Below are 15,566 nucleotides of genomic sequence, written 5' to 3'. Positions count from 1 at the left end.
AGGCCCAAAGTATGTCATGTGAAGTTTGCCTAGTCAACATCCTTGCCAACTTCTTCTTGCCTCAGCCATTTAGTCACCACGACACCCGATAGAGCTAAGTGACCCAGAGTTTTCGGAGCTCCAGAAACTGTGAAGGTTTTGAAGCATCCTTGTTCAACTTAGCTTTATTTATTCATCGCCTTCTCGTCAATCAATCCTTCGCCCTCTTTCGTTCTCCCCGCGACCAACTCTCTCTTCTCTTCTATTCGAACTTGATGGAGGTTGTGAAGGATCCGTTGAGGAGTAGGAGAGCTTGTTCTCGGCGATTAGATCCATCAATCTCTCGCCATGAATCTTGAATAGTAAGTTTGGGGAATCATCAATCCACATTATGGCTCTTGCTTTTGGTTTTCTCTAATTTTTTGATTAAGTTGTTTGGTTTGGATGATCGGTAGGTTAGGGTTTCTGTTTCATATATGATGCTTTGAAATTATGGATTAGGTTGTAATTCCTTTCTTTTTTTGGATCTGCTTGTGTTTGGTGATCAGATTTAAGGATTCGTTTGATTTTTTATTTTCTTTTGAAGATTTGATCTTGGGTTTTGTTATTTGATGGGGGAGAAATCTGAGATAGGATTGATTTAGAAGTATATGGGTTGAATAGAGGATTTTGTGTATGTTTATAGACCTAAAAGATGTTTCCTTTTTTTTAGAGATTGGTGACTCAAAGTTTCCAGATATCAGGCAACGGCTCAGCTCATCATCCGGCTCATCTCCGAAGAAAAAAAAGAGAAACAAAACAAAAAAAAAAACAAAAACAAAATCAAAACAAGAAAATGAGAAAGATGGAGAACGACGAGGTGGATGAGACTGGGTTGTCACTTTCATTTAGTCCGCCAAGTGGTGTAGACACGATGGCTCCGACCTTGAGGCCGTCGAAGGCGACGAGAAGAGATGGCAAACAGAGATCAAGGATGTGGATTTCTTTAGGATTATGAGAGATGACCGTGGACGACATAGATAAGGCATGGATTTGAGACTCCACCTCCATGGCGACTAACGGCCGAGGAGAGAAGAAGCTGACTAGGGAAGCTTAATGTGACGTGGTCTGAGGTTGACGTGGTTTGAGGTTGATTAGACAAACACTGTTAGAGGGACAGATAGGTACAGAGGTGCACTAATCACAGCGGTTTAACAACTCCTAAAGATATATCAAGGACTATAAATCTTTTTGCCATGCAATCTTAGAGAGGTGGAGAATACAACTCCTCCCACAGAGGTCCCACACTGAGATCTAGTATACATTGAATGAACAGTAAGTACTCTATGATATCAAGGAACAATACTATAAGAGCAAGGTTTTAAATCTTTGCCACTATGTACACATCGTGGTGAGTCATGATTGGATTAACTTTGATTTATTTAGATGAGTAATTAATAAGAGGTGAAAGCGCATAAGCGGTAAATTACACCTGAAATTCTTTGAATTAAAGAAAAAAAATTATAGCTTGATCCCATAGTTACTCTGTAACTCAATCATTTACCACTTCAACTCTACCAATAAAAAAAGACGTCTCTTAGGATTAGGGGTGTAAATGACACATTTCTACTTGCAAGCTACTTGAGCTTGATGCCGGAAAAACTCGAACTCGACTCAATCATAGTCGAGCCGAGCTTAGATTTGAGTAGTCGAGCGAGTCAAGTTTGAATATCTTAATATTTAACTCGAGTGCTCGCGAGCCTAATCAAATAATTATATATATATATATATAATATTATATCTTACTTTATTTTTTAAATCTAAAATCATATATTACCGACTAAAAGACAATCACTGGTTGACATTACATCTAAAATATCACATCAAAGAAAGATATGATAGTTCACAGGTCGGCCGCGGGGAAGATCACTTGGTAGGGAGGAAGATAACTTGCTAGATTTTTGTACCCCGGTAACGATGGTTGCATTCGTGTTCTCTAGTTGTTGTTGATAGTTCATAGGTTGTCCCAAAAGCATGATGTGTCTTTGGCAAGAGAATAATGTGCCAGTATTCATAAGTATTGTTGAAATACTTCTCGGAATACTGGATTGATCTAGCCCATATTCTTTTAAAAACTTCAGCGGAGAGCAAATTGAACTTAATTGAATGAGTTTGAGTAGCTTGATTTTATGTACCTAGTCAAGCTTGAGTTGCAAAAACGAAACTTGATTGAGTTCAAGTTGAGTTTTGAGTACAGAGTTTTTGGTCGAGCTCAAGCTAGATCAGTTACACCCTTAATTACGATCACCATTAAATGGTGACGTGGAGTATTGAAAATGCATATTTAAAACACACACACAAATTCTTGTCTAGTAACTGATATACTAGAAAATTATTTCACACCACATGTGAGAAGAAGAATTATTTTGATTTTGACCTGAGGCTCTGAGAGGCATTTATATAAATTTTATTTTTTATAATATAATTTTTTAGGGACAATTTTTTTTTCATATTATACCGAAAGCCATAATAAAGTTGGTAATAAAATGCATATAATATAAAGAGAGACACTATATTTACATATTAGATTTTTTGTATAGGTTTTCTGACACATCATCATCATCATCATCATCATCTATGCCATCATTTCTTTAATAAACTTTAAATTTAAACTGTATAATCCCCAAACTCTAAAAAATATAAGAGATTATAAAACTCTAAATCTCTAAAACCCTACATCTTAAACCCAAATATTATAAAACTATATACCCAAAATTCTAAAATCCCTAAACCTTAAATATTAAACACTAAATCCTAAATACCAAACCCTGAATCCTAAATTTAAACCCTAAACCCAAAATTGTAAATCGCAAACTCCTTGTGATTTATGGTTTATGGCTTAGGGAAGGGGTTTTTGAATTACTGTTTATGGTTTAGGGTTTAGATTTAGGGATTAGATAATGAAAAGAAACAAAGTCATTATTTTAAAATAAATTAGAAAAGAGTAAGAATAACATGATACTAATATGAATACCAACCACATCCTTCAAAAAAGTTTTTTGGAAAATATATTATATAAAAATATCATTATTGTATTTTAAAATAAATAAAAAACCTATCTCTAAACAAGGCCGCTAAGTCAATATTTTTCTAAAATACCCCATTTTAGGATAAACAAACCTCTTAATTAAAGAGATTCAACTTTGGACTATCAAAATCCTTTTCATTGTAATTTCAGCATGTACGGTATGTCTTTTTTTATCAATGAACTTGGAACATGGACAATAATAAATTAACTTAATGTATGCCACAAGAAGCCTGGAAATTCAACCCATTGTAACATAGCATACTATCTTTTTTTAGGAGTGATCTACCTCAATTCAACATAGCTTGGTTAGCTAGTGCATCCGAATTAACCACATTTGCAAAGTTTTTCTGCATTTCTTTAACCATGAGTCTCAAAAAACTTTTTTTAATCCATTAACCACATTTAGCAAACTATGATGAATTTGCGCACACCTTTGAAATGCAAATTAGAAATTGGATATTTGACCGAGAATGTTACTTCATGAAATGACTTCAAAAACTTGCAAAAAATAACAACATCATTTCATTCTTAATCAGTTAAATTATACATAAAATTACCATATCTCTCACACCAAATGCACAGAAAACCGTCTCATAATGAAGTGCCACAACAAATTTGTCATAAATAGAGTTCCATATCTAGTGGGACAATCAAAAAACAATTTCTTTTGAATATCTAATTTAATATCTTTGCAATTTCATAAAATTTCTTTCATCTATGAGTCAATTGCTTCATATATTTAACACCAAGAAGCAATTTGCTAATAGTCAACATAATAAAATCAAATGTTAATTATACAACTAAATTCAATATGTGAGCACAACATCCGCAATATATATAAAAATCACCATCACAAGGAAAAGGACCTTGCTAGTTAAGACATCTCTCAAGCAATGAAGCAGCACAATTATTTGTACTCAAATTATCCAAAGTGAATATTCAATTGAGCAACACAATAATTAATCTCATCTTTAATTAAAAAAAACCATCATAAAGTACAGATACCCCTCTTATGAAACAGTCATTCATGATCAACAAAATGAGTTGTTACATAATTATAATAATCTTTAGTAATATATTTCATGTATCAAATATTAGTCATATTATACCAAGAAATTAGGCCAAAATACCTTTTAAATTTTATCCTTCTAATTATATAGCAACATAATTTCTTTTTAGCTTTGTTTCTACGTGCCATTTTAAATTCAAGACATGAAATTGCCATAACACGTCTAAATCTAATATTTTTAACTATCAGAAAAAATTGTTCATTAACCACAATCATCATAATAATTTCTTTATGAATGATCGCAACATTAATTTTATAATTTGAGAGTGCGCACCAAATATGGTTGTTTAATGAGAAACCGTGCATTGTCTAATGTCATAACAAATCTTTTCATATATTTAGCCAAGTGCCTTCTTAAATGAGATTTCTTTTTATTCTTTTATACAAATATGTTTTTTTATAATATTTACATTAAGCTTTTGCGAACTTGCATTGGCAAGTGGTAACTTGTCAAAATGCTCTCCTATATTGGTATATATATATAAATAACTATTCACGTTCGGCGGACTAGATATTGGGCCAAAATCCGCAAATTAAGCCTACATATTTAAGCCCAACCCAACATGGCCATCTTCCTAAGGCCATATTCTATTTTTGCACACATCTTCGTCAACATGGTCATCTTTTAATTAACAAGTAATTAAATCTTTAAACATGGCCAGCTAATAAAGTGACAGAACTCCAAACAAGATGAACAACTAGCACATATAATACTAATAATAATGAAATCATTATTATATTCATTTCAAAACACAAGAAATTATCCATAAGCTCCAATTGCACCATTCTCAATAGATCCCTCTCCCTTTCCTCCAAAGAAATTCATCAATCAATGAAGTCTTCTCTTGATCTCCTCTTTGGAAGACCAAATAGAACAACACTTACATCTTGCAAACCTCTTCTTTTAGCTCCACTGTTCTTACTCCTTCTCTCTTTCTTCTCCCTCAATAACTTCAACCCTTCTCTCTTTCTTTTCCCATCTCCTTCATCATCATCATCATCTTCTTCTTCTTCTTCTTCTTCTTCTTATTCTGAGGAAAATTCAAGAAGAGAATGCAATATATACAAAGGGGAGTGGGTGAAAGATGAAGAGGCTCCATACTACACAAACAAAACATGTTGGAGTATACAAGAACACCAAAACTGTATGAAGTATGGGAGGCCGGACAGTGAATTCATGAGGTGGAGGTGGAAGCCGGAAGGGTGTGATCTCCGGCGATTCGATCCGGCTAACTTCTTGGAGATGGTCAAAGGCAAATCCTTGGCATTTGTAGGGGACTCCATTGCAAGGAACCATATGCAATCTCTCATGTGCATGTTAGCCAAGGTAATATTAATATCTTCCTTTATTAGTATTCAATTTCTTGCATAAAGTTTTCATTATAAATGGTATAGATGTTTATGGTGTAAACAACTAACTATGATGATGATGATAATACACAAATTTACAAATTTATGTAAAAAATACTTGAATTAGGAAAACTATGGGCAGTAAAAAATGATTTTACATTGAAAATTGAGTATAATAGCGGTGATCTTCTTTAGTGCCATTTGTAAATTTTGTGAATATGTTATACTGCAGGGCGGAGCCCCAGCTTTCCTAATGATATTTATAGTATGAAAAATCACATAAGTTACAGAACGAATTTTTTTAGCGCAGATTTCAGATGAAATTCAAGTGATAAACTCTAACAATATATATATATATATATATATATAATTTTTAAAAAAATTGATTTATTTGATTAAGCCACTTGGAACTTTTATATGTAGGTTGCATATCCTAAAGATATATCAAGAAACAAAGATGAGAACTTCAAGCACATGTTACTCAGACTACAACTTCACCATTTCCATCTTCTGGTCACCCTTCCTCATCAAAGCTCACCTAGAAGACACTGAAGGACCCAATGGCACTGGCCTGTGGGACCTCTATCTCGATGAAGCCGATGACAGATGGTCGTCAGAGATCAAGTCCTATGACTACATCATCTTCTCCGGTGGCAACTGGTTCACACGGCCATCGAAATTCTTCGTTGATAAGAAGCTCATTGGCTGCCACTTCTGTTTACTCAACAATGTCACTGATTTAACTCTGAGATACTCTCACAGAGCTGCTTTCCATACTGCATTCTCTACCCTTAACAAAATGGAAAACTTCAAAGGACAGGTAATTGTCATAACATGCTATATCTTATTCAATTTTGCTACATGTAGCTCAAACATAATATTTAGATTTGATGTAATCCAAAAGATTAATTTTATTTGTACTCAATTCAATGCAAAAAATCTCAAGTTCAAATGATGTAAGACTATTAGTTATTCCGGTAAGTTAGATATGATTTTGTTTCTCGCTTTATTTATGACGGAAATCATCTTATTTTTATTGTATCAGATAATATTGAGGACGGTTTCGCCATCGCACTTTGAGAATGGAGAATGGAATAAGGGGGAGACTGTGTGAGGAGAAAGCCATACTTAAGGAATGAGGTGAAGTTTGAAGGACTTGATGAGGAGTTTTACAGAGTGCAAATGGAGGAGTTCTTGAAAGCAAAGATGGAGGGAAAAAAAAAGGGAATTAAGTTTAAGTTGATGGACACTAGTGAAGTCATGTTATTGAGGCCTGATGGACATCCAAGCAGATATGGCCATTGGAAGCATGAAAATGTTGCACTTTATAATGATTGTGTGCATTGGTGCTTGCCTGGTCCTATTGATATTTGGAATGATTTCATGTTTCATATCTTGAGTTATTAGATCATTCATATATGTGTAACTTTAATATAAATATTTCAATGATTCTAACAAAAGCATATTAATCAAAGAATGCACAAAATGTTCTCGGCATTATGTTTATTAATTTACAGAAATATTCCACGTATTTTTTACAAAGACGAAGATCAAGATTTGCCAAAATCGTATTCTACATCGGTTCGAATGAGATTTTGAAGTATTATTCTGCTGTTGGAAGAAAGCATCTGTAACATGTTACTAGAAAAACAAAGTTTCTTCAATGACAATCTTGTTTGCATGAGGATGGACTCGACAAAGATATATAGATCAGATGTCGATATCTGAGAACATTTGCATCTTTAAAATTTCGAGAGTTTGCCGAGTTGGGAAGATTGCTGCCTAAGAACTCTTCTCATCACTTTGTTCGAAGCTGTTCGGGGAAGGGATGGAACAGCCATAACAGATGAAACCTGTGAAACAAAAGGTCAGAGACGGAAGAACTTATCGATGAATTGTGAGAAAATCCCTTGGTGAAATGTTTATATTTACCTTGAACAAAGGATTTAGCTTCTTCTGCAATGCAGAATTAAACGCCTGTTTTAATTGATCCATATTAATTTGTGATGACAATGTTTGATCTTTGAAGACAACTGCAATGACTAACTGCTCTGGTCCACCTCCGGAAGGTGGCAACCCAAACGCAGCTGTTTCAAGGATGCTCTCATCGACTCCATTACAGACTCGCTCGATCTCAATTGAACTTATCTGAACATAAATAGGGGACAAACGATGATTTCTAAATCCTAAACTTTTCACTTGAAAGATTGAGTCGAGTTGTACCTTAATGCCACCTAGATTCATAGTGTCATCTGCACGACCGTGCGCCTTATAATATCCTCCGGCTGTATATTCGAATTCATCTCCATGTCTCCGGAGGACCTACACAGGCAACTTATATCAAACGCGAACACATGATCAAACACAAGTTTCAAAAGATGACAACTCACTTTTCCATTCCAAGTTGGCATGCCTTTAAAGTAAACATCATAGTGATCTGCATTTAGTAATGTTGTTGATGAACCAAACATAGTTGGGTCAAGGGCTAGCTCGCCGATACCTGGTGTATTTCGTGGCTACAATGGAGAAACATACATTATCAGCATGGTTATTTAACAACATGATGCAGATAAAACACTAAAACATTTTCATCTAAACTTCGTCAATTTAAACACACCCATGCTCTTATGTTATCATTCTGCCTGCAACCTAAAAAAGTGTCTATAAATCGAGCAAATGCCAAAAGTGATCTGCTGACTTTTTGCCTTATCAAATAATTAATAGTTCTTTGGGAATGTCATAAACTTCTCACATATGGAAATGAAGATTATTAGAGAGTTTTCACTTACAAGAGGATTTCCATCACTGTCGAGGATCAGAAGATTGCATCCCATGGCGGGTGTACTAAAAGCAGACACTGCTTGAGGTTGCTGAAGTGAACCAGTAACAAATCCACCACCGATCTCAGTGCCACCACAATATTCTATAACAGGCTTGTAGTGAGCTCTTCCCATCAACCACAAGTACTCATTTACGCTGGATGCCTCACCGGTGGAGCTAAAGCATCTATGCATTTTCAGCCACAGAGAGAATGTCAGCCAACCAAGATTGTTTAAGGAGATTGAATCCAATGCACTCTATCTTACCGAATGTTAGACCAATCGAAACCTGCTGTACAGTTCGCATTTTTCCAAGCTCGAACAATGCTTGGAACCACCCCTAGCATTGTTACTTTTGCATCCTGAATATTTAATAATATGAAAAAGTGATAAATTGATGAATTATACAAAAACAAAGTAATAAACTAATAAGTTTGAATAACCAACTAAGCAGAATTAGAATCTTTCCCAACATAACTATATCCTAAACCACCTAGTTTTTTTTTGTATCTTTCTCAATCATTCAAATATGGTTGCATTGAAGTTTATTAGAATTATTTACCTGCTTTCCGCTTGTTATAAATATGTTTTATCCACTTATTTCATAATAACATACCAATAATATAAATCCTACTCCAAATTGCTTCTTCAATAAATAACCTAAAATATTTCTGGATGATCATCTTCAGATTAGCAAGTATAATTTGCTCAGATTTTTAGTGCCTTTCTGAGGACCACATGGCCCTGACTCTTTTGATATCACGTTGGAATTCAGAGAAATTCAATCAGGCAAGTGTTTCATCAAAAACCAGAAACATGTTTTGAATAAAGAATTCAAGGAATATTTTATATAAAAAGTTCAAACAACAGACCATATGGATTTACCTGTACAAATTTTGCAAATCCAGAGCCAAGGGGAGAGCCATTGTATAGAGCCATGGAAGCTCCATTAAGTAAAGTGGCATAAACAAGCCAAGGACCCATCATCCATCCAAGATTAGTAGGCCATGCAACTACATCACCCTTTTGAACATCCATATGACACCAAGCATCGGCCGCAGCCTTGATAGGAGTTGCATGTGTCCACGGAATCGCTTTTGGTTCACCTGCAACCACAAATGCAGATGCACAGAAAAAAGGTTAATAGTTTCTGAAGGGAGACGAAACTGGCATGATGATCATTATAAAGATGTAAGTTACTAATAAGAAAATCCTGTGAGTGCCCAAGTTCTCTTAATCTAACTAATCACATAAATCTCCTTAACAGAGAGGGCTTTTGGGAGCTTACCATAAATGCTATGACTAGAGGGAGTGAATTTCATGGTTTTTGTAATGAATGATGACGTTAAAACTCAAAGTGAAATATCTACGGTTTTGGGCATTTGTAAAGGTAGGGCATTGTGCTGGATAAATGATATGGAAATTTATTCATTCACTGATATGGTAATCATATTTACATGGATTAAGATACAAATATAATAGTTCACCCAAAACCAAATGCTCATGAAATATTATATAAAATTACATAAATGACTTCACCAAAGGTATTAATAGCACACAATTTGTAGCCAAAATGTGAAATATTGTACGTAGAGATTGTTACCTGTGGTTCCGGAAGAAAATAGGATGTTGGTGAACGCATCTACAGGTTGTTTTTCTGCATCATACTCATTTGGCCTGATATTCAATAACAACACAAACTCAAGACTTCATATATATATATAAGTATTCTACTGCTTAATGCAGTATATCCATTTGTGCTGATATTTACATAAATATTTGCCATATATCACCAATCCACTATAAAGGTATCCAGATTTACCCCATGTTTCCGGAGAATTCTATTACTTATTGTACTGAAAATATATATTTTTAATTAACTTACCGTTAAAAATATACACTTTTTTTAGTCAATACAAAATAAAGAACATAAATCATTTCTGCATCGTATGATAAACTGGATGGATCTAGTTCTTACTCACATTTTGGCGTGGCTCCGGATAACTTAACCCATCTTTACTAGGCATGAGAGTTCATTATTATACAAGTGTTCAACATGTACGCATGGACTTAATACATACCATCTTTAACACATTGCAATATCTAATGTGCATATAAAGATTTCTCTTTTGCTTTACTAGTGCCTTCATGAAAATGAAGTCCTTAAAACTTATTGATCTAATACATCTTATAGCTAGTCGATTATTTTAAAGAAAGGGCAAGGATACGGAAACTAACAAACAATTACTTTTACTGAAGTTCCTTTGATTTTAAAGACAACAAATGCAATACTACAGTTGTTTAGAAAATTAAACTCAGAACCAAATCAATGATTCTGAAATATATAATAATAGCATTAAAATGATTGAGACAAGAATTTTTCACTCATTCCTTCAAAAGTGGATTACTCATGTGTCCAAACAAGTAATGAGAAAAAAAAACATAAATCAAAGAAATCATACTTAGAACATGCAACTCTTCCCAAAAAGTCTAGCCAGGATATGTCACCAGTGCGTAATTCACAGCTGAAGGTGGATCCACTAGCAGGGATGACAATTGCCAGAGGCGCATTGGCATCAATGACTCTACTGCAAAACCGATTTCATTTCTCAAGAAGGTATCAGATACAGTAAGAAAGTACAAATTATACAATTCTTCATGAAAATTATGTAGTTCTCTAACCAAAAAGGATTACCTGTATAAAGGAAGTTTCTTATCACTACGGGGTATAAAATCCTGGCAAAAAACCATCAAGGGTAAAATTGATTGCATGATATATTAAAGTAAGAATTTTAAAATGATTTTGGTCATGAAATAATATTCTAATACAAAGAACAAATACAAGAAGAATTATTTCACAAGAGAAAGTTCGACTTCATTTTACACCAAAATACAAGCCATTGTTAACCAGTAAAGGCCTCACAAAGATGATGCCAATTAGATCAGCATTAATAAATATATCAATATATTGGAGGACTTTGAAAAATATGCCTGCAACATAAGTACATTAAAGTATTGCCATGTGTTCAGACCTCAGAGTACAAAGAAAAAGCAAAGACTAATATTTTTTACTTTCTTGTGAGAAGGATGGCAAACATTTATGAAGAAAATGAATGTATGAATATAAATTTACTAAACGCCAATAGGTACTACATAGCAGATGTAAACTTGAGATTTGAACAGTTAAGTTCCGTCCCAAATTCCACTAAAAATAAAAGAACAAGAATGGTAAAAGAACCAGCAATTGCATGCCACAAAAGAAATCATGTGTGTACAATTGGTATATATGAATGATATTGCAACTTCAACAATATTTGTTAATTTCAACTTTTTGTCCCAAATTACAACAGGAGAAACTGATAAAGGAAAAAAAAAAAATGCTAACCTGGGTAAATATTGCTTTTGCTGATGATATTGTAAGTCTCGTTGATATTTCAAGTGGAGCAAAGCTATCAGCAATGGAGACAACTACAAAGCCTGCTAGAACAATAGCGAGGTAGATAATTACAGCATTCACAGTCATTGGCATATCAATGGCAATCGCAGATCCTTTTGATAATCCCAATGTTTCAATTGCATTTGCAACTAGACTGCAAAAGCGAGACACCGACTTAGTACTTAACTTATAAGCTCATGAAAATATGTTCTTCATGTTTTTAAGAAAAAATATCAACATTGTAGTCTAATGTCAACCTGGAAGAATATTTGATAAAAATCAACTAATCAAAACAAGAATATTTCGAAAAGAAAGGTATAACCAGTTCTAGACTTCTAGTTATGAAAAGTTTACTTAAATTAAGACATTAGACAACAAAACAAAGTTAATTAAAAAAACAGAACTTTACAAATTCAAATAACTACAGCCACTCCTAAATAACAAACTCTGACTAACAAAGGAGTTATCCATGGCTTACTAAAAGGTTAAAGTTCAAATCTCCTCAGGCAATAAGCTTTTAGGTCTAATGGTAAATCAACCCCGGCCACCAGTTGGAGTACTTTGCATAACCATAAACACAAAACCCCCACCCCTCTGTACCAGCCCACTTGCCCACTTGTTGTCAACCAGGTTGTGAAATTAACATCAACCCAATTGTTTTGTGGAGCCAGAAGATAATAAAAAAAAATCCTGTAGCATTTGCCAATGATATTTGAATGACCACATAATTATAAGGAAGTCTGTCCCAATCAGCAAGTTGTTTGGATTTAGAACCCTGAGTTACTTATGAGTAGCTTGACAATATTTGTTTTCTATTTCTCTGAAGAGAATAGCTAAATCGCACAACAATACTGTTAGATTTTATATTTTTTGGTACTAGTGGGCCCTATATAGGCTCTATATGGGTTTAGGGGTTTTACACCAAAAAGTCTCAAGACTTAGTGGCTCAAACCCTATACCTATATATAAACTTATTACACTTCTATCACACAACCGATGTAATACTATATTTCCAACACCCTCCCTCAAGTTTAACTCGGTCAAACTTGCACAGACTTGTACACCAGAGGTCTGTTTACCAGGACTTGTACACTACTTTGTGTCTCAGAGGTCCTACACACATGGAGGTTTTACACACATGGACTAGTACACTACTTGTGTTTCAGAGGTCCTACACACATGGACTTGTATACCACTTATGTAAATATATATTGTGCTCCACAATATTTCTCTGATACCATGTTAGATTTTATATTTTTGGTACTAGTGGGCCCTATTTAGGCTCTATATGAGTTTAGGGGTCTTACATCAAAAAGTCTCAAGACTTAGTGGCTCAACCCCTATACCTGTATATAAACCAATTACACTTCTATCACACAACCGATGTGGTAATATATATTTCCAACAAATACAAATTTCATAAAGAAAGCTACAAATACATGGATAATAGGACATACCAGACTTCTGCACGCAATTCGTTCAGTGTCATGCGGTGCACTGGTAGTAAATCATATCCTTCATCCCTCCATATAACTGCTACATCTTCCAAGCTTTTTTTGTCGTTCAAATTCAAACAATTCCAAGCAGAATTGAGAAAAGCCCCAGGAAACCATTGTCCGCCAGGGAAAGAAGGATTTTCTTGCAAGATGCAAGAAGGTTGCACAAAGAAGGATATCCTCATCTCTTCAAGCACCATTTTCCAATATGCCTACAAAATATATCCATTTAATAAATAACTTTATGGAAATGAACTTTGTGAACATGGTTTGGTGTGAGAAAAGAACACCTCAGGATTTAAGGTGGAAAATTCTTGAAAATCAGAAAAGCTTGAGATGGGATCTTTATATCTTAAGCCAAGTAATTCTTTTCCTCGACTCTCTAGTAATTTACCAATATTGGTCAACACTGCGGTCTCCCTGACATGGCAAGAAAAGAGTGTTCTTTGAAAACATATAACAGTGAAAAAAGAGATTGAAAATGAAGAAAACACATCATGTAGTTAATCAATTGATGCAACTCTAAAATTTCAGGAACATTAAAAAGAAAAGCAAAGATTATCAAAATCTTGTTAAGGGAATTGATTTCCACATCACCTACATTTTACCTGCAACGGCATGCAAATAAGAGTTTCAATATAATAATTATTTGAAGAAAAAAATTCAAATTATAGAAATCTAACAATGTCGTAAGTGGAAAATATGAAACAAGGATAATTTAGGAGCTTAACAATGATCAAGGTATGAATTCCATGTAAGTGTAATTTAAAAAAGGTTAGAAACCATATAATCCAGTTATAATCTCTACTGACCTATTCCTTCCAAAATGTTAAACTAGAATGAATACATTCACAATAAGACTAGGAAACAACAGAAGTAGAAAACATCATTTAAAACGTTCATATACTATTGAAAGTAAAACTGTTCAAAGCATCATAAAACATTTGATGCAAACAGCTTGAAAACCCAAATTTTGCACCATAAAACTTCTTATTCTTTAAACGAGCGTCACAAAATAGAAACATCAATTGCATATGCATCCACCAGCTAAAATGGTTAGTAGTTCAAGAAATTCAAGATGTCCTGAAAATCAATTTACATCACGAAACATAATTCACAACAAAGATACAACAAATCATTTAGAAGATCAGTTCCTAAAAATGTTAAATATAAACCTTTACTTTCTGCACTGCAAATGACACACCTCAACAAACAATAATAGTGAAAATCAAAACTTGAAAAGATCAAGACTTTCTTATATTCAAAATTGTACAAGAAATCAAAGACTACTTCATAAAATTCCAGATTAACTGCAAATCACACTCCTCAACAGACAACAATAAAAGTGAAAATCAAGACTTGAAAAAGATTAACACTATAAATCCTAAACATGAACTTTTCATTCAAAATCATACAATTCAATCACCATGTAATCTGTAAAACTCTTAACTATTCTGAGTAGCAAATCACTCAAGTTCCCAACTTTCCCATTTCACACAACAAGAAATCTAAACAAACACTAATCCTGAAAATCAAATTTTCGAAACAAGTTCGTCACCTGTCAGGGATCCAAGCCGGAGGAGTATCCGAGTAATAACCTTTGTAGCAGCCATAGTACATCATCTGGTGGACGGCGAAGGGCTGGTCGGGGCTGAGGAGCCGCCGTGAGATGCTCTTCCATGTCTCCGGGCCGGAGCTCCCGTGCTCGGCGACGATGGCTGCGAGCTCCGAACAAAGCCTCTCCGCATCGTCCGATGGAACTCCAACGGCTGAGATTTCATCAACCGTGATGAGATCCAACGGCTGGTACTCCATTAGCAACCAGTCTACTATGTTTCAAGAGATAAGCATTGAACCCACATTGATACCAAATAAATATTAAATACATAAGATATTATTCACTTTGGAAAATTTATTTGGGAATTTATCGTGTTTGGATATAAATATTAATATGTTTGAGATAAGAATATGTTCCCTTAAAAACCAATATTTATTTATATGCCTCACCAAAATCAGACCAAATATTGATTAATTTTTATTGAAAAATAGTAAATATAATTTTTATAAAAGAAAAGTTTGATAATTTTTCAAATTTAAAGGGGTGTGCAAGCAATTTTTTTTAAATTTAAAATAAGATTATATATTAATTGATTATAATAAATATATGTAAGGTTGGTGGGGTGCGACCGTGGGGAAGTTGGGTGAAATCAAAGAAGAGGTTGTTGCCAGTGACTTGCCACTTTGAAATAATAATGCTTATTATTATTGATATTAAATTTGAGCAGGTTTTAAATTTATTAGTACTAAATATCCTATATCAAGTATTGATGTCTGAGAGCTAAGTTCGTGT

The 15,566-nt window shown here is 34.1% G+C and overlaps 1 protein-coding gene and 1 pseudogene across 1 annotated transcript; one reads left to right on the top strand and one right to left on the bottom strand.

Annotated features, from left to right (window-relative positions):
- Window positions 1–4,875: 4,875 nt before the first annotated feature.
- On the top strand, window positions 4,876–6,872 carry LOC120255857 (annotated as a pseudogene).
- A 58-nt stretch (window positions 6,873–6,930) lies between these two features.
- LOC120253696 (probable acyl-activating enzyme 17, peroxisomal) lies at window positions 6,931–15,091 on the bottom strand. The gene is made up of 14 exons (XM_039261973.1): window positions 14,775–15,091; window positions 13,507–13,636; window positions 13,178–13,428; window positions 11,670–11,874; window positions 10,980–11,020; window positions 10,747–10,872; window positions 9,888–9,961; window positions 9,170–9,390; window positions 8,552–8,646; window positions 8,255–8,471; window positions 7,856–7,981; window positions 7,689–7,787; window positions 7,398–7,613; window positions 6,931–7,318 (listed from the first exon to the last, which is right to left on the bottom strand). The coding sequence occupies exons 1-14, from the start codon at window positions 15,029–15,031 to the stop codon at window positions 7,208–7,210; spliced, it is 2,169 nt and encodes a 722-aa protein (XP_039117907.1). The 5' UTR covers window positions 15,032–15,091; the 3' UTR covers window positions 6,931–7,207.
- Between the last annotated feature and the right edge of the window lie 475 nt (window positions 15,092–15,566).

Source organism: Dioscorea cayenensis, chromosome 3, assembly GCF_009730915.1.
Source record: "Dioscorea cayenensis subsp. rotundata cultivar TDr96_F1 chromosome 3, TDr96_F1_v2_PseudoChromosome.rev07_lg8_w22 25.fasta, whole genome shotgun sequence".
Lineage (NCBI taxonomy): Eukaryota > Viridiplantae > Streptophyta > Magnoliopsida > Dioscoreales > Dioscoreaceae > Dioscorea > Dioscorea cayenensis.
Note: the sequence above shows the minus strand (reverse complement) of the source record. Positions and strands in the feature narration are given on the sequence as shown.

Coding starts and splice junctions, on each gene's coding strand:
- LOC120253696 (XM_039261973.1), bottom strand. CDS start 15,031: ATGGAGTACCAGCCGTTGGATCTCATCACGGTTGATGAAATCTCAGCC. Junction 11,875..13,177: donor GAATTGCGTGCAGAAGTCTG/GTATGTCCTATT, acceptor TCGCTTTTGCAG/TCTAGTTGCAAATGCAATTG. Junction 8,472..8,551: donor TTCGATTGGTCTAACATTCG/GTAAGATAGAGT, acceptor GAAAATGCATAG/ATGCTTTAGCTCCACCGGTG.